At 53.1% G+C, this 19,197-nt stretch overlaps 1 protein-coding gene across 1 annotated transcript in view; it reads left to right on the top strand.

Moving 5' to 3' along the window:
- PFKP (phosphofructokinase, platelet) overlaps positions 1-18,248 on the top strand; it is a 64,950-nt gene extending 46,702 nt beyond the window's left edge. The window contains exons 11-22 of the mRNA XM_006088435.3: positions 28-92; positions 615-684; positions 871-1,017; positions 2,767-2,837; positions 3,951-4,038; positions 4,827-4,979; positions 12,058-12,222; positions 14,245-14,306; positions 14,676-14,787; positions 15,676-15,775; positions 17,649-17,751; positions 17,857-18,248. Of these exons, the coding sequence (XP_006088497.1) occupies positions 28-92; positions 615-684; positions 871-1,017; positions 2,767-2,837; positions 3,951-4,038; positions 4,827-4,979; positions 12,058-12,222; positions 14,245-14,306; positions 14,676-14,787; positions 15,676-15,775; positions 17,649-17,751; positions 17,857-18,001 (1,281 nt within the window). The 3' untranslated portion in view covers positions 18,002-18,248. The remainder of the gene's footprint in view (positions 1-27; positions 93-614; positions 685-870; positions 1,018-2,766; positions 2,838-3,950; positions 4,039-4,826; positions 4,980-12,057; positions 12,223-14,244; positions 14,307-14,675; positions 14,788-15,675; positions 15,776-17,648; positions 17,752-17,856) is intronic.
- The last annotated feature ends 949 nt before the right edge of the window (positions 18,249-19,197 follow it).

Below are 19,197 nucleotides of genomic sequence, written 5' to 3'. Positions count from 1 at the left end.
CTCTCTTCCTCTTTCATCTCTTTCAAGACCCAGGGCGTCCAGAAGGCGATGGATGAGAGGAGATTCAGCAATGCCGTGCAGCTCCGAGGAAGGTGACTCTGAGGGGACCCTGTCCTGGAACGTGTGCTGTTGGCCTGGCCCTTCCTTAGGCTGGGAAGTTACCCGCTCAGAAGGCCTGTGGGTTATTCGTTCAGAAGGCCCCGCGAGGTGTGCTTGTCCGGTCCCACTGTGAGAAGGCAGGACGAAGGTGGCGAGCAGGCGCCATTGCTATTCACCCAGGTTGAGGGCCTGGGCGAATAGTTAGCAGGGGAAGGTTTATTTCGTTGTTTATTTTGGGCAGGGGGTCATCCGAATGTAATGAGATTAAGATAGGAAGTAGCAAGTGGGTAGAGTGTTGGCAAAGAAACCTGAGAAGCACTGGACGCCTTTGTCCCTTAGCCCAGTTACACGATGTATATGCCCCACATGCCGTGTCCCCCCGAGGGCAGCAGGACCCAGGTACCCCCAAGGGACAGGACAGCATTTGCAGACTGCCTGCTCCCTGCACCACTGTTCTCTGCGCCCTACTTCCCTGCACCTTCTAAATCTGTTTCAACAGAGTCATTCTCTTGTAGGAGCTTTGAGGGCAACCTCAACATCTACAAGCAGCTCGCCATCAAGAAGCCAGACTCCCAGATCACCAAGGTGGGTGATGACTGCCTGCCGGCTCCCAGGGGCGTTCCTGATGGTTCCCGCTGACCCGGTTCCCCTGCCACCTCCCTGCACTTGGTCAGCCACTCCTGGCACCTGGTGCTTGGCAGGGCCCCCTCCCCGGGGTGCCTGGAGCAGTGACACAGCTGTGACGGGTGCCACATGCCCCCTGTCTTACAGAGTGGCTTCAACGTGGCCGTCATCAACGTGGGCGCGCCGGCTGCCGGGATGAACGCGGCTGTGCGCTCGGCTGTGCGGGTTGGCATCTCAGAAGGACACAAGATGTTTGCCGTCTACGATGGCTTCGAGGGCTTTGCCAGAGGCCAGGTGGGTCCCTCCGGAGGTGCCCAGTGGAGGGATGTCTTTGATGGGAAAGTCATGGGCAAGTGGGGGACCTCAGGCCCCACCAGGAACACAGCAACTGTGTGTGTGTGTTTTTAAATATGATTTTATTGACTTTAGAGAGAGGGAGAGAGAGAGAGAGAAACATCAGTCAGCTGCCTTCCGCACCTGTCCTGACCAGGGGTCAAACCCACAACCTTTCGGTGCACAGGATGGCACTCAACCAACTGAGCCACAGCAGCCAGGGCACAGTACCTGCTTTTTAAGGAGAACTTCTGCTCTAGGGTCCCATCCTAAGGAAGGGTCTTTCTACTCCTGTGAGACTGACATGTGCTCGCCGGTGTAGGTCTCACAGTAAATCTGAGATATTGTCCCCATTTTCCTTGTGAGAAAACTGGACAGAGACAGTAACTTGACCGCGGTTGCACTCTCAACTCGGTGCGTCCTGTCCACAGGGTTAGTTCACCTGGTCACTTGGCGACTATTTACTGAGTTCTCATGCTGTGGAATTAAGTTTGTGAAGAAAGCAGACAAAACCACTGCTTCCGTGGAGCTTTCATCTTAGGGAGGGAGGTGAAGGTAAGTGAAAATAGACTGTGTAAGTGTAGAGCAGGTGAGGAAGTGACCAGTGCTAGAGGGGCCACACAGAGGGGCTGGGTGAGCCCTGGGGCAGGGGTGGGCATGTCTGCAGCTGGGAGGGGTCTCAGATGAAGGGCTGAGCAGGTGCTGTTCCAGGCAGGCAGGACAGTGCAAAGACCTGAGGGGCTCAGAGGCGGGAGGGGCTAGTGGGATGCAGCAGGAGAGCAGGTTGGGGTGAGGTGGGGAGGAGACGGGCCAGGTCCTTCATAGGAATTGTAAGGAGTTTGGCTTTTATTCTGAGAAGATGGGTTTTGAGCAGGAGCCTGGCACATACAGACTGTGGGGCAGAAGTGGGAAGCGGGAGACTAGTTGCGAGGCTTCCACTGTAACCCAGGCAGGAGGTGTGGGGGGCGTGGTCCAGTCCGGCCACAGTGGTGTCCATGAGACGTCTTCTAGGGTCTTGGGTGCATTTTGAAGGCAGAGCCAGTAGAATTTGGTCCCTAAATATGCACAGGGGTGAAAAAAGGAGGTGAGAATGAACCTGTTTCTCGCCTGAGTTGCAGCTGATGGACGCGAGGAAATGTAAGAGGCGCTGAGATGTTCAGTGTGTGTCTGGTGGGCATACCTGGGAGGTGGCCAGTGAGCAGACAGAGGTCATGGTCCAGGTCTTCAAGAGGCTCGGGCTAAAGATGTGTGTTGGGGACACTGGAATACAGGTCCCCAAGGAAAGGGTTTTGCTGTTGAGAGGAGAGAGGAGAGACCTAGCCCAGGAGATGGGCGTGCAGACGGAGGGTGTACACACCCAGCTGGCATCATCTATCCTTCTGGTTTTTTAAAATTTTTCATTAAATAAGTTTTTTTTAAATTTATGTCAATTAAACAAACACAATACTATTCATTTTTCCTTTAATTCCCAATGGTAGAATTTGGCCAACTAAAGTGTCAATCTATTCTATTGATGGAAACGAAGCTGCGGGGATGTCCCGTGGGCAGGAGGGCTGCCGCAGCCGATGGCTCTGTGTGACTCCCTCGCATCACGATGGACGCCTACAGGCAGGCAGCTCGTCCGGAGGTGCCGACCTCTGAGGTGTTTGTAAAACTTGTAATCCCCTTCCTTTCTCACTTGAGCCATCTCATTCCCTGTTTGCATCTTAGGTCAAAGAAATCGGCTGGTCGGATGTTGGAGGCTGGACCGGACAAGGCGGCTCCATTCTTGGGACAAAACGGTAATTTCCCTCCTTGATTCGGACCTGCTTTTAGGAGGAAGAAAGGGCCCCATTCTGGAGGAGGAGCTGGAGCCAGTGCTGGGAAGGCTCCGCAGCCTGGCCCCGCCCAGGAGGCCCCAGCGGTTAGGGCTGGGGCTGGGACCCACCCTCGAGAAGAGACCCTGTGCTCCCAAGTCTCTCCTGGGCCCGGGGAGAGGAAGCCGGAGGCCGGCAGGGATCCACCTCAGTGGAGGTGATGATGATGAGGGACATCACTGAGCTGCAGGGACCGTGTGTGTAGACCACGGTCAGAGCAGGTGGACAGTGGCTTAGCGCCTGGGCACAGAGCTGAGTGGCACCCACACTGGAGGCCAGTCCCAACATGTTTCTGAATCAGTAAGCCTCCGTTTCATAGCTGCTGGGAGAATATGCATTTTAACCAGGCACCGTTTGCTTCATGTGCCCTCCTGGCAAAGCTCTGGGTGAGCTGGCAGCCCCTCCTGATGATGCTTCAAGAGCTTTATCTTAGACACACGCCTGCTGGGTGCCCTGACTGCCCAGGCCTGGATGTGTTTGCCCTGCAGCTTCTTCTTAGTCTACCAACATCACCGGCACGGTGTCCTCCAGGCTGCAAAATGGAACGGCTGGGCCGGTGTTGGGGGGCTCTTGGGAAGAGTCTATCATTTGTCTGACTTGGCTGTGTGTGAAACAGGTGATAAACAGGAACGCAAATATGAGTGGGTGTGACTTTAAAGGAGATGAGGTTGGACAAAGTATAAAACTGGAAGTTTCCCTTTAAATGAAATTTGTTGTGATTATTTGCAAGTTATTAGGGTGTTCTTATTTTTCTCATGAGGCTGCAGAATTCTTGAGGTGAAGCTCCTGGACAGCTGGGAAGCTTCTCCCTGTTTTCTTTTGAAAATACACTCCTTAGGGACTTGCTCCCTGGCCACCCCTGCCATGGGTTGCTCCCCCACGCGGTTGCCCCCCAGCCACAGGGAGGAGGGAGCCGGCTCCCACAGCAGGTGCCTCCCAGCGCTACCCGGAGCCGGGGCAGGCGGCCCTCAGGGTGCTGGCGGTGCTTGGTCCACCCTGTGAGCCTATCTGGCCTCATCTCTCCTGATCTGTTTTCAGGATCCTCCCCGGGAAGTACTTGGAAGACATTGCTGCACAGATGCGCACCCACAGCATCAACGCACTGCTCATCATCGGTGGGTTTGAGGTACGTCACCGGCTCCATTCCCGGTTGGCTCTTCCACCCGTAGGCTTGAGTGGTGGCCCATGCCGGCTCCTCCAAGCTCCCCACCAACCGGGGCCTTAGAGCCCCAGGCCCAACTGCCACTGGACAACTGTGAGGCAGCGCGTAGCAGGTGGTGGGACTCACCCAGCGGGAGGCGACCCTGACTCTGGGACGGGCCCATCTGTCCTGTGAGTTCTGGTGCCTTCCAGGTCGACAGGAATGAGTCTCTCCCCTGAGGCTGCAGTCCATGGCCATTCAGAGAGAAAGGGGGTTATGTGGCCAGCTCATTTGTTTTATCCCATGTTCGACTGTAGGCCTTAATTGTTTTTCCTTTTTAAAAATAGATTTTCATTTATTTCAGAGAGGAAGGGAGATATGATAAGAGAGAATCATTGATCGGCTGCCTCCTGCACACCCAACCTGGGCATGTGCCTTGACCGGGAATTGAACGGTGACCTCCTGGTTCACAGGTCGACGCTCAACCACTGAGCCATGCCAGTCGGCATTTTATTTTTTCTATTCAACCAAGATCAGTCCTGTGATAACCTTATGGTTTCCTTTCAAGAAAATGCAAGAGTATCAACTACCGAGACACTTGCCAATGAGAGACTTGGTCTTATGGCTACATGACAACATCCCCTGGGCCCCTTTGTGCTTAAAAAACTGCTTGTCCCTGTTGTGACCTTCATGTGTTTCCACGTTGACTTGCTAGTGGTCCTATCAGTGCCCCACTTCTGCCCGCCCCCCAACTGTGCACTCTTGTCCCACAGGGCTACCTGGGGCTGCTGGAACTGTCAGCCGCCCGGGGGAAGCACGAGGAGTTCTGTGTCCCCATGGTCATGGTTCCCGCCACCGTGTCCAACAACGTGCCGGGGTCTGATTTCAGCATCGGTGCCGACACCGCTCTGAACACCATCACTGACGTAAGTCTGTGTGGCAGCAAAGCAGGTGCCGCGGGCCCTCGCCGAGGGCACTGACCGAGGGCACCTGGCCGGTTTTTATCTACCAGTGCACTAGAGACACGAGCCAGGTCAGGGGCGTTGGTTTGTTTCCAGAAAAGTATTTTTTTTAAATCTGACCCTCTCCGATCCAGCTCCCAAAGATCTGTACCACGTCTTTCCCCGTGCTGCGCCGGCACCGCGTCCCTGCGGGACAGCATGGCAGCTCCGGCACTTGGCTGCAGGGCTTTGTGATTTGGACGATCATTCAAATTCGTTTTGTGGGGGTTTTTGGCTGAGCCCCATTTACTTCCAGCCTCTGTCACCTAGCTGTGATGAGTCTGGGTCCGATGGCCCTGCTTTGATTGAGGACAGAACCTGAGCGAAATATTTTGTAATTTTATTCATTGACCTGAACCCCTCTTTGGTGTTCATTATTCTTTTATCTGAGCCCATCAGCATCATTCTCCGCATCGTAGATTGGGGATGTTAAGTTACATCTATAGAATATTGGTGCTATTTAAGGTTTTTGTTTTGTTTTGTTTTGTTAAATGGCAATAACGTAGAAATGTATCCTTATTATTGTATTTGCAAGTCACACTTGGGAAATCCCATGTGAGTTTGCAGATCAGCATCTAACATAGAAAGCTTTTTTAAAAAAAAAAATTCAGTGCCTACGTTTTTTCAGTAAATTCTGAAGTTTAGTTTTCCTTCTGAGACCTAGCTAGGTCTTGTGAACGATTTTCTAAGATTTTTCCCCCCCTTAAACCCATGGCATCCGTTTTGTTTCTAGTGCTGGTAAATAAAAAGAAATGCTTTTAAAATAAAATTCACTGGTAAGTAATGCTTACTGCTTGTCTGAGAGCTTCCTAAACTTTCTGCGATCTTTTTACTAAAAAGCCCCGCCCTGTGTCGCCGTGTCCCCGTGCTGGAGGCCCGCGCCGTGTGCGCCCCTAACTGCTTGCTGGCCCTGCTCCTGCTGCCTGTGACTCCCTGCTGCTTCCCCTGCTCTGACCTGTCCTCTCCTCACGGATCTCCCAGCTGTGAATCGCAAGGTCCTGTCTGTCCCTACGTGAATTCCACCTTTGCTTATAGTGCTCTTTTCCCTGCCTTTGTTGGATTTTGAATCTGATTATGCTGAGCTTGTAGTTGAAGCAACTGGAATTAATTTTTCCTGTTACCTAATCAGAACCCTGGTGGTCGGGGGTGGTGGGGTGTGGGGGGTGTGGGGTGTGGGGTGGGCGGGGTTTGACCAGCTTCTCTGCTGGTCCTGCCAAGGCTGGCCTCTGTTCCTTGTGGTATTTGATACCCACTTTAGGCACCCACACAGGACTCTCCGGCTTCGTAATTCCAGGCTCCTCTGCTACAAAGAATCCCCCCCCCCCTCCAGATTATGAGGAAGTAATACTTACATGTATGTTGTTGAAAATGTGGAACCAGCCGTAGCCGGTTTGGCTCAGAGGATAGAGTGTCAGTCCATGGACTGAAGGGTCCGGGTGTCAATTCTAATCACGGGCACATATCTAGGTTGTAGGCTCAATCCCCGGCCTTGGTGATGGGCCAGGCCGCCTTTGCCAGGTGAGCCAGGTGGTCTCGGTGGTGCCACGGTTCTGGTTCTGGTTGGTGATCTGGGACGATGGGAAGTCAGGATGCCCCATCGTGGGCCCGCTCAGGGTACCCTGGGGCTGCACGGACCAAGGTATGGGCACAGTGTGTAGAAACTGCTGTTTCTTCCAGAGCTCTGTTTGTTAAAGCCAAAATGAGGTTGAATCCTTCTCAGGAGGTTTGGATTCAGGCCCAGAATGCCAAAGGTGCTCAAGGTGAGAAACCCAAGAGGGCCTCAGGTTATCAGCTGTTGTGTCTCTGCATATTGAGTCATCGTCCCCACAACCATTCTCTCTTGCCAGCACTTAGCTCACAGGTGCGTCGCGGGAACCTGCTCTCAGTGCCCTTACCCGTCAGAAAGGGGCCAGGTATCCGGGCCAGAGCTGTGGCTTCGGGCTTTCCAATGGGTGCTGTCCACCCCAGAGCCAGACACTGTTCAGCCAGAACACAGTGCCGTGTGCTGAGCTCCGTGCAGCCCCTCAGTTCGAGGAGGCAGCCGCAGTCACAGCCCTGCTGACAGCCGGAATTGTGAGGGAAGAGATCGGAAACCAGGCTTGTTTCCCTATAAATCCATCCAGTCTCTTTTCTTGGAGTAGACAGCTCCAGTGTCCGGGGTCACTTCACACCATTGTCACGTGTCTCCCCTCGGACCCTGAGGCAACACAGGGAGGGGGGTGATGACAGAGGAGCCGTCAGGCAGGTGAGTGACCCCCTCACCTTCCTCTTGGCTCCCTGGACTAACCCGCCGCAGGCCCACCATCCACTCACTCCCAGGCCACAGGTGACTTGTTTCAGAGAACCATGGGACAGCAGCGTCCCGGCCTGCCTCCCACGTGGCGTTCCTGCTGTGCGCACTGGCCGCACGAGGGGGATAAATAGCGACCATACAAGGGGCTGTTGGCCCACACATGTCCACCAAACGCTGGCTGTGTTGGAGCTCCGTGGATGCGGGGATGGTGGACAGTGGACCTATGTAGTAATGAACTGCTTTGTCTAACACTGGAGGCAGGTGATCCAAATCTCTGCATGTCCCCAAGAACAGCTGGCTTTTTCTACATCAGAGCCAAACACTTTCTCCTTGGGGTCCCAGAGCCACCTGGGGCTCGGGCTCCTCCATGCTGCTTGTGTAAGCTCTGCAAAGGGCCATGCGGGGGCGGTCCCCCTGCACAGAGCAGAGGACAGGACATGGCCACGTGGTGGCCACCTCACTGATGGGGGTCATTTGCAGAGTCCTAATGGGCAGGGCCTCGCCCCACTCCCTGCAGGAAGTCCTCAGACTGGCCAGGCCCTAATTGGTTTGCCTCCCCTTGGAGATGCCTAGAAAGGCCAGCTGTTCGCCCGCCACTAACCCCAGTGCTGCTTCGGCCCTGCTTTGCTGCCTCCTGCTTGCGTCCGTGCTGGGCAGTGAGCACCCTGCCAAGGCCAGCACCCCACACCCCTGCACTGGTGGTCCCCGTGCCGAGGCCTGTGCCCGGCCCCGTCAGGTTGCCCTGCGCCCTCACAGCACTGGCCGCAGTTCTCTCCCCACTGACACGCACGAGGAGCTCGCCCGCCTGCGCATGGCAGGTGAGGCGCCCGCCGCCTGCTGGCCCCCTCACTGCTGCTTCAGGCTTCCCAGAGCTCAATCACATTCGCGCAGGCACAGGGCAGCCACCAGGAGTTCTGCATCCCCATTTGCATCCTGCCTGCCACCATCAGCAACTGTGTCCCAGGCACAGACCTGAGCCTGGGCTGTGACACTGCCCTGGCCTCGCTGGTGGAGGTAAGGACTCCCCTGGGGCTGCTTCCCGGATGCCCTCCTCCCCGGAGCACTGCCGCCAGGATGAACTCAAGTGGAAACGAGAGGGGAGACCTGGCCAGCCTCCCGAATGAAGGAGCCGCATTTATGATCACTCCCTTTTGTTCCATTAGTGGGAGGTTATGTCCCACTTTCCATGACAGGGCGGTTTTCCCACCTTCATCTCTGTAGATGCTCCGGCACCCCAGTTCCGTCCCTGGGATGATGCCCCTTCCCAAGCTCCAACCCGCCCGGTGCCCACTCAGTGTCAGGCCCTGGTCATTGTCAGATGTGCGCGGCTGGTGAGTGGGCACAAGGCCTCTGCTGGGCGTGGTCCTCCCCCCACAGGGAGAGGAAAGCGGCCAAGCAGGGCCGTGACGGTGACCGCCTGGCAGTGGCACCGACACCTCCTCCAAACCATCACATCTCGTGAAAGCCCTGACTCCGTTCAGGGCCCCGCTGAGTGGCACAGCCCCTCTGAGGCCGAATGAGGATGCGGGGAGAGGGCAGGAAGGGCTGGCATTAGACCCACTCCCCGGAGTTTCTTGCTCTCGAACTGATGGGCACGTCTGAGCTTCTTGCTCCTTTTCTCACAAAGCTGTGGCGGGAGGTGGGCTTGCCCTCAGCCTCCAGCAGGGGGATGGCCTCGATCCCAAGCCGGAGGCTCCAATGGGCCTTGCAGTTGCTGCTTTCAGGTAAAATTCTCTCATAGACAGACCCTTAGAGCAGTCACTGGCCACCCTTGGAGAAGTCACTGGGTGCTGGTGGCTGCAGGTGCCCCCTTCACGCCTCTGCAGGCACCGTCAGCATCTCCCGCTGCCATCCCACTCTGCCCTCAGCTGCACCTGCATGTCACCCAGCTTTGCCACTGGTGTGCGCTTTGCGGGGGGAACCCTCCTGGCCCTGGCCCGCCTGGTCTGGACCCCAAGTCCAGCCTACGCTCCTCCTCCTGGGAGCCCAAGTCATGGGAGGCCACCTCCTAGCCCGTTAACGGGACAGGACTGACAAATCCACAAATCCACAGAGTCCTTTCTATCTTGCACCATTCCAAGTGCCACTTTATCCTTTCACATTCGACTTGCATTTTTATAAGTCCGGTGTGGCGCAATGTTAGCGGCATTGGACCTGTCACGTGGGGTGTTTCCTCCATGGGACAGGACCCAAAGATTTCTCTCGGAGAATTGTCTGTCAGCCACTGGAGGGGGTCAAGGTTCACCAGAGGCTGGAGGGGCTGGTGGAGCTGGTGGGGCGTCCGGGCCAGGCGGGGGCATCTGCCCTCCCTGATTCCTTCTTCTCACCCAGAGCCAGCCCCTCCCCACCACGTGCCACCCCTCACTTGTCAGGACTGCTTTTAGTAACTGAATAGACTGGCTGGAATACCGTACTATTTTTAGAAGAAAGGAATTTGGACCCTCAGACACAACCAGGGTGATGCAGAGGGAGGAGTTAGGAACGGCATGCCTAAGCTGCAAGCAGCGGCGGAGGGTGCTGGCTAGCGGCCACTGCTGACTCCTGTGGCTCACAGAGAGCGGGGTCTTGGCTCACGGCCCGGGCCACTAGGGCGCCTGACCTTTGCAGGGTTGGTGCAGAGATGCACATGTTCCTACTGGCCTCACAGGGGAGCCGCTTTGTGGGTATGTTCTTCTGCCAGTGAGTGGCTGTAACTTGCTCTCTGCATTGGTGACAAGGATCTCCGCCTTAGGAGGCCTGCGGGGGACCCCGCGACTCTGCACCTGGCGGGGGGGGGCGGCGGCGGGGAACCTGGGCATCCGCCCATGTGTGCAGCCCTGTTCCATCCCAGCCCCCAGGATTCTTCTGAGACAGACTGTGCAGGGCAGTGTAAGTGCTGGGTGCTGCCTCAGAGCCCAGGCGAGCACCGCGCGAGCACCCTCGGGTTCCGCCCTGGCCCTGGCCCTGGCCCTGCAGCAGGCGGGCCTTCAGGGGCCTGTCTGGTCCATCCCCCGCCTGCGTCAGACAAGAATTGCCCTCATTGGTGCTCTCTCCTCCTCCCATCGCAGCTCCTAGAGATTACAAAGCATGTGCTGCCTCTGGAATAATTAATTACTGTAATTAATTATTAGGGGAAGGTGAGGTTCCACCTAAGGAACTGACAGCCTAGTGAGGAGTGACAGCAACTGGCCCCATGTGTGGAAATCAGAATGCTCTCACAGGTGACGCAAAATACTCACGTGAAATGTCCGAGTCGATATACTTTTGTGTACAAACCTCCTCTTCCTGCCCCCAAAGATTCGTGACACCTGGTCTCAGGCCCACCACTCCCCAGCCCCCTGTGATTTCCCTGGAGATGCAGGATGGTTTAGACCCAGGAGCCCGTGCCACAGCCTTCACTGGCTGATGGATGGGTGGGATGCTTTGATTCCAGTCACGGCCAGATATGGACGGAGCCCCAATTGTGTCCCAGGCATGTGAGCCCAGCTTGTGACCAGTGAGGGAGACAGCCCAGGTCAAATGATTATACAGAAGGTGCAGGAGGTGGGCTGAGGCGGGGTTTGTGAAGAAAGGCATGAGTGTCAGGGGAGCCTGCCTGGGAGCTGTCTCGTCCTGGCGGTCAGGCGGTTTTCCTGAGGGATGACACTCGCGTCTGGGTCACGTTGACGAGACAGGAAGGGGCCGACGCCGGCTCCTTTGCTGCCAGATGACCAAGAGGATTTCACTGGGCTGAGGCCAAGGTGTTGGCAGGCGTGCACCCTCCGTCGGCTCTGGGAGAACCTGTTCTACTCTTCTGGCTCCTAGAGCTGCCCTTGTTGCGAGCGTGGCCTGTGATCCCTTCTCATTTGCGAGGCCTGCAGGCAGCATCTTGCTTCAGTGTGACCTGACCTGCCCCTGGTCAGCCCTCCCTCTGCGTACCTGGGGGCCATTATCCAGCCCACCAGGGGCAGTGTGTGTGAGGGCCCCGGAGCAGGACAGCGCTGGAGTGGGCTGCCCCGGGGGGTTCATAGGAAGGCTTTGAAATACTCGAGGAAGAAGGTGATGTGACTCAATGCTGGGGAAGGCAAGGGTTGCATCAGAGCGTTTCATAGACGGAACTGGTTAGAGGCTTGGTAGGCTTGAGAAGAAAGGACAGCAACCTGGTGGCAGTGTGTGGGTTTCTCTGTGTCCTGAAGAGGGTGATGGCTGACATTTCCTTAGGAGACCTGCCATCCGTGTGTCTGGAAGATTCGTGGGGCCTTTGTCTAAGAGCCACCGTCCACCTCAGTAGAGGTGCCCTGGCGTAGGTTGAGGGTGATCAAACCCAAAGGTAATGGGGGGGGGGGGCTTCTATTTATTTATTTTAATTTTTTTATTGATTTTTAAAGAGAGAGGGAGAGAGAGGGACAGAGAGAGAAATATTGATGAGAGAGAAACATCATCGATCGGCTGCCTCCTGCACGTCCCCTACCGGGGATCAAGCCCGAAATCTGGGCATGTGCCCTGACTGGGAATTGAACCAGCGACCTTTTGGTTCATGGGTCGACCTCAACCACTGAACCACACCGGCCGGGCTTGGGGAGCCTTTTAGAAGAAAACCAAATAGAACTTCCTAGTGACTGAGGCCAAGACCGAGGCTGGCCGTGTCTGCCCCTGTGTGGCAGACACTCAGGACCTGCCGGGCTCTTGGCCGCTCCCATCCCAGCACCAGCCGGCCACGTGCTGGAATGACCCGTCCTTCTCTGTGTCCAGACGTGCGACCGCATCAAGCAGTCCGCCAGCGGGACTAAGCGCCGCGTGTTCATCATCGAGACCATGGGCGGCTACTGCGGCTACCTGGCTAACATGGGGGCCCTGGCGGCCGGTGCTGACGCCGCCTACATCTTCGAGGAGCCCTTCGACATCCGAGACCTGCAGGTACGTGGTGTGCTTGTCTCCGAGTCCTTCAGTGCTGCCTTTGTTGTTGTTGTTGTTGTTTTTATTTACTTATTTTTTTATTGATTTCAGAGAGGAAGGGAGAGGGAGAGAGAGATAGGAACATCAATGATGAGAGAGAATCATTGATCGGCTGCCTCCTGTACGCCCCACACCGGGTATCAAGCCCACAACCTAGGCATGTGCCTTGACCAAGAATCAATCCTTGACCAGGAATCAATTCTGGTTCACAGATTGATGCTCAACCACTGAGCCACTCCCCAACCCTGTTGTTTAGATGGTGCGATATACCAGGTCATAGGCACTTACAGCGACCTACCCCCACCCCGTCCCCCCACCCCTCGCCCTAATCCAGGTTGTGTGCAGATGCACTGACTCTGTGCTAGAGCTCTATGGGCAGTGACAGCATGAACTCATGGGTCAGGCGGCTTGCACTCACCCAGGATTGCGCAGTTCCCTCCACTGAGCAGCCACTGTTTCTGTAGCCGTTTGACAAGGGCAGCTAGTGCTTCCCAGGGTGAGCACTGGGCTCCCAAGGCTTCCAGTGCCTGTGGTCCAAGTGTGGGAAGGTCGCAGTGGTTAACCCCCTTCCTGGAGCCCAGTGGCCACAGGACAAGCAGCTCTGTCCACTGAAATGTGGGATTTAATGAGGGAACGTGTGGCACCTCCTGCCCTGTGTGGGACACAGCAGTGGGCTTAATGCACTTGGTGGGCACTGCCAACTATAAACAAAATGGGAACCAGACTTACCTCCTGCCCTTCCCTGCAGCTCACTTCCTTGTTTTTTCATTAACCGATTTTATTTTAGAGCAGTTTTCAGTTCACATTAGAGATTTCCCATATATACACAGGACAGCCTGCTCACCCAGCACCCCTGCTAGAGTAGGACCGATGATGGAGTCGAGGGACCCACACTGACATGCCATCAGCACCCCACAGTCCCAGTAGGGTTGTCATGAGGGCTCACTCGTGTGTCCCTGCTGCTTTTAAATGGTCACATCACGATGGCTATTCTTCCAAATGGATAAGGGTCCCCCAGGGCTCCCAGCTTTCAGTGGAGGCTAGTGGGGCAAGCACAAGTTAGTTTGGTCGCTCAGCCCAGGCATGGGTTGGAGGTCAGCCTGTTCAGGACAGGCATTGATCAGTAAACACAACTGAAATACACAAAAGCACAAATAAAACAACTTTGTAAAAGCTATGATTTTGTTACTTTTGTACCGAATAAATCAAGTAGAGAGATACTTGATGTTTTTACTTATCTGTGATTTTTCTTAAATCTTGACCTATGAATTTCTCTTCAACATTGAATTAAACATTTATACTTCACACACCTGCCTAAAGATAGTGCCTCACCATCCCATGCCATTGCTCTAGGCACGAAGTAGGTGCTAACAAATGTAGTGATGAATGGGATTTGCTTGTATGTATATATCTCATTTTTTGCATTTTTTTTCTCTCAAGATACAGTATTCCTTTCCTTAGGAAATTTGTGCACAAGTTTGAGTCTAGAAAAATTTCTCTTGGCCTGGAAATGCTCGCTAGGCAACCATATGTATGAGATTCTATATAAAGTGAGGTGACAGATATTTTCCTCCAAGATAAAAAATATTGTCATGAAAATAGGTAAGAAGCAATAAAATAAATTTATAAACTTAGGCAAGGACACAGAATATACGGATTAAGGTTTTAGGATGGAAACCTATTTTGGAAAGTGTTTCCCATGGAAGCTGAGCTCCACCCCCTACATATGCCCAATAACATGACCTTGTTTGTAATCTTCACCGGAGGGCTTGTCACTACCTGATGTATTTTCCGAGATCAGACGAGATCGGGCGTGTTCAGGTGGTATGGCCGTAGACTACCTGATGTATTTTCTGTTGTGCTCGCCACCAAAATGTCAGCTAGGAGCAGCTGCTACGTTCAGCAGTTAGGGTTGCACGGTGCCTGGCACACAGTAGGTGCTTAGTAGGCTTCCCGTGTGACTAATGTAGCACTCTTTCCTAGTCCAATGTGGAGCACCTGACAGAGAAGATGAAGACCTGCATTCAGAGGGGCCTTGTGGTCAGGTAACAGATCTCAGTTCTCATCTAAGACCTGGCTTCTCAGAAATCACCCACTTTGCCATTTAAAATGGGTGGGGGTGGGTGTGGGGAGGCGGGCCCTGCTTCTCCACCACCATCCTGGGTCCTGCTGGGAGGACGCAGCGGAGATGCTGGGCTTGTGCGAAAAACTTGCATATACTCAAATGAGTGGAGGGTAATCTTTAAAAATTCATTTTTGCTTTGTAATTACTTAAACTACACCGCTGATATTTATAAAGAGAAGAAAATGTGTGCAAGTCGTGCACGGGATCAGGACTGAGGCGGCTGTAACGTCCTCTCAGTGCCCGCGGGGCAGGTGCCCCCCCAGCCCTGAGCCCGTGCTTCCCGTTTCAGAAACGAGAACTGCAACGAGAACTACACCACCGACTTCATCTACCAGCTCTACTCAGAGGAGGGCAAAGGGGTGTTCGACTGTAGGAAGAACGTGCTGGGCCACATGCAGCAGGTAGGGCCGGCACCCCATCCCTCACGAGTGGCCCCAGTCCCGCAAAACAGAACGGGGAGCTGTTAGTCATGGGACTTCCTTTTAGATGGATGATTAAAAACATCTGAACTATGTTCCAGTTCCAGTTAGAAGTCATACCAGATATCACCAGCTTTAGGAATTCCATTGTGAAATTTGGGTAGATGGTCATCTTAAGGAAATGGTCAACTTTCATATAGGAATATCAATTAACTGGAAAATCTTATTCAAAGTATCTCATTCAATATTGGGCAAAAATAAGCATCCAAATAGGAACATCAGACAACTGATACTTATTTGAGATTTGCACGGAATCAGAGCGAGGTGGAAAGAACCGGGGTGCGCTCTGTAAGTGCCCCGGATGACAAGCAGGGTGGGGTGGAAGCACAGGCCCCGCCTCCTGACCGCACGGCTGTCCTTGTCCCATCACCATTGACCCCTCCTGTGTCCTAGGAACTTCTAACTTTGGGTCCATTGTTCACATCTGTGGGTCCCTGAATCTCCTGAATCTATGACGCAATGCTAGGCAGGTGTGTATTTTGTGAAAGGAAACTGGGACCCCCTTCCCCATCCCAAAATAAGGTTAAGAATCCTGAAAGAATATTTAAAATGATGCCGACCCGAAGGTGACGAAAGCGCTGTGGTACTTGCCTCACAGGCTCAGCCTTGTGGGCAGCAGTCACGGGCTTGCTTTTGTCTGGTCCCAACTACGCACAAGGAGGTAAAATTTAACAAAACAAACATTCAAAGCCCATATTTACAAACGTGATGTGAACTTTGTTGAATAGTAATTTATTTCTACTTCATTTTTTAAAGTAAACAGCCAAGAAGGTGTGGTTGTTTAATTAACATGTAACTAACCACCCACAGGGAGGAGCACCTTCCCCATTTGACAGAAACTTTGGAACCAAAATCTCCGCCCGGGCCATGCAGTGGATCACCGGGAAGCTGAAGGAGGCGCAAGGAAAAGGTGCCGAGAGGCGGGGTGGCTTGTGCACAACATGATGCTTTCACTCTTACCAGACCCTATGGTTGCTAGATACGACATTCAAGGTTATAATTAGGTGTAAATGTGATGGATACGAAATGCTTTATTCCCGCTGATTAGAGATGGGAGGCATCGGTCATCAGTGACACTCTTCTTAGTAAAATTGCTGTTCACATGTGGGCTCCTCTGCAAGACCCTACGATGTGATCTCTCCTTGTTTTCTCCCTTTGCCACCTGGACCACTTTGGACTGGCCCTGAAGATACTTTCAGATTTTCTCCTTGACTCATTCACGACTCCTTTTTAGAGCAGGCAAGGAAGGAGCAGAGGTATCCAGACTGTTTTCCCGTCCACCTAAGTGTGTGCCGCTCCCATACTCCACCCTCCCCGCCCCTCAGCATAACGTCGGATGTGTAACCATCCCGCCACTTCCTTCAGAGTTCACTGTCTGATCAAACCTTCCAGGGTGTTATTAGTCCCAGTAGGGAATGCCTTCAATACTTTGGGACTACAAATTCTTAGTAACATTTAACTGAAGTCATTCATTCTTCCTGCTATTTATTGCTTGCTCTTGGATACTCTGTTCACTACATACTTTTCAATCATGAAAGGATCTTACACACTTTTTGCATCATATGGCATGGTCATTTAAGTCTTAAATGCATTTCCTAGTGTTAAGCCCACTTTGCCTTCCTGGGGAACAACCCCCCAACCCCAGCTGGTCTGGGTTTTTGCTTCGGCCATTTCCTGGTCATCCTGTCGGTCAGGTGCTAGGTCAGGCTTGTCCTAACTTTCTCAGTCGGGGGGTTCCTCCCAGAAATAATTTGTAAGATGTTTTCATTTTTCGATGTTAATAAACTCCAGACACCTCCATCAAAGGTTCTGTAGCTTTCTCTGTAGGACAGGGGAGGCTGACCTGCTCAATTTCTTTACTGTTTATAGAATTATCTGTGTTTCTTTTTTGTTTGCTCATTTTTGTCGGTCTTTTTTTCATGTTTGTTTCTTGCATCCCTTTTGTAAGTTACGTCATCTAAATTTTCAAAAACTTTGCCATGAAGATTATCATCATGTCCTCTTTTGTTTTTGATGCTTGTAGCCCTTCTGGTCCCATCACTGCAGGATTAGTTATTGTGCTGGTACCTGTAAGTCCCTCCCCTCCGTTTTCTTGACCAATCTTCCCAGATCTGTGTGTTTAAGTGTATTTCCAGTGTTTGACTTATGCAAACACAGAGATGTAAAGTTTCAAACTAAATTCAGTCTTCTAAGAACTGGCTTTGATTTTTTTTCTACTAATATTTTTTACATTAACTTCTTTTATATTTCACCCCATAAAAATAAACCTGGATTTATTTTCTTCTTTTCACTGTCATCTAAGGAAGCTTACCTCACTAATTCCCAGCTGCTCACAGTACGTGCAGTCATGAGTGTACCTTCTTACTAGCATGGCCCTGAACTCCTGCTGCAGTTTAAGCCAATCTTCCCAGCCCAGTACCTGGTGAGCTATGCATTCACCCCTTACCCCCCATGGGGTGTCTCACTGCCAAGCACAGCGAACAGCTCCTCTCAGGGCTAATGTGGAGCGAGGGTGCCCCATCATCTCTGCCTCTTTCCCCGAATCTTGACGGGGACTCACAGGGTGTTCTCCGCCCACCTCGTCACAGCCCCAGGGATCCTGGGAGTCTGGCTTCTGCCCAGGGAGGATGTGGGAAGTCCCAATTCTTCAATCTCCTCACAGGATTCTGCTCCCTCCCGTCAGCAAACCTTCTCTGGCCACTTTGCTGGCCTCACTGGCCATTTCACCTGACCTTCCCACACAACCAAGCAGCCATTCTCAGGTCACTTTCTGTCCTTTATAGGAAGGAAGTTTGTAAACGATGATTCCGTCTGTGTGCTGGGAATATGCCAAAGAAACCTTCTTTTCCAGCCTGTGGCAGAGCTGAAGGAGAAGACAGACTTTGAGTAAGTAAACCTTACTGCAGGTAGAAGGAATGGGGACAAGAGTCAAGGACAGAGGGACGCCACCGTCACAGTCCCTGTTCTCACCCCTGCCCCTCTCATCCGCAGGCACAGAATTCCCAAAGAGCAGTGGTGGCTGAAGCTGCGGCCCCTCATGAAGATCCTGGCCAAGTACAAGGCCAGCTATGAGGTCTCTGACATGAGCCAGATGGAGCACGTTCACACAGGCCCCGAGGAGCCTGCAGCCATCTAGGCGCCACTGCCCGCCAGCGATTCCTCGGACTTCCTGTTTACCGCCCATTTTTGTAACACGTATGTTATTTATCAGCACTTTATGTGAGTACTGTGGACGTTAATCCCCAATCACACAGCACCGCCCTGTACCCTTCACATCCCCATTGGATCCTAAGCCTCCAGTGAGTTGTCTGCTGTGTCACACACTGTCTCCTGCTTTACCATATGCATTCCCAGTGGAATTAAACATTTGGCTAAAACTCAGACCACGGTACTAAGTGCCTTTGATTTTTTTCAGTAGGCATTTAAACCTCAGGATCTGGGGGCAGCTACCAAAGGTTCGCAGGCAGTTTCGTGGGCAGGTACTAGTCATGTATTTTTATAGGGATCAGTGAAGTAGGCTGCACGAAGCAGTCACAAAGGGAAAGGCAATGCTGTGACACACAGACCTGGGACATGGCAGGTGTGCAGAGAAGGCCCAGACCAGGACCCCAGGGGAGGTGACCAACTCCGGCCACACGGGCTCCTTTAAAAACACCACGAACATGTGCGTCGGGAAGAACGTGAGCTTCCACACTCGACCTCAGTCCTAGCTGTGCACTGAGGAGGGTAAGACATGTCACCTAGTGTCTGGAGGGAAAAGCATTTCTGCCTCTTCTCCAGCCTCTGCTCTCGTCTGGGGTGAGAGGAACCAGCCTGTCCACCAGCCGTGAGGGAAAGAGTCATGCACAGCAGAGAAGGCGGATGATGAGAAATACGGGAAGACCACGCAAAAGAGCCAGTGTCCCAATAAAGCGAGTCACACAAATTCTGGGCTTCCCAGTGCACGTAAAAGTTATGTTTACACTACACTGTAGTCTACTAGGTGTGCGAGAGCAGTATGTCTAACTAAATGTACAAACCTTAACTAAAAAATACTTGATTGCTTAAAAATGCTAAGGATCATCCAGGCCTGCTGGAAAGGGCGTGGACAGCCCTGCTGGGCGCAGTGGCCACTGAACTCGTCTGTGGAACGCGCAGCGCAGCACCTGCCGGTGGCCGAGTTTAGGACGTGAGGATAAAATGAGAAGTTCACTTTCTGTCTGAAAAAAGTAAAGTGAGCAACAGATGAGACAGAGCCCTTCAGTAAAGACAAAATGGGAACAAGTTAATGCTTATTAACACCAAACACACCAGCTCTCGAAAGGGATCCCATCAGGCTGCCTTGCTGAGGGT

The sequence above is a fragment of the Myotis lucifugus genome, unplaced genomic scaffold (genome assembly GCF_000147115.1).
Source record: "Myotis lucifugus unplaced genomic scaffold, Myoluc2.0 scaffold_47, whole genome shotgun sequence".
Lineage (NCBI taxonomy): Eukaryota > Metazoa > Chordata > Mammalia > Chiroptera > Vespertilionidae > Myotis > Myotis lucifugus.
Note: the sequence above shows the minus strand (reverse complement) of the source record. Positions and strands in the feature narration are given on the sequence as shown.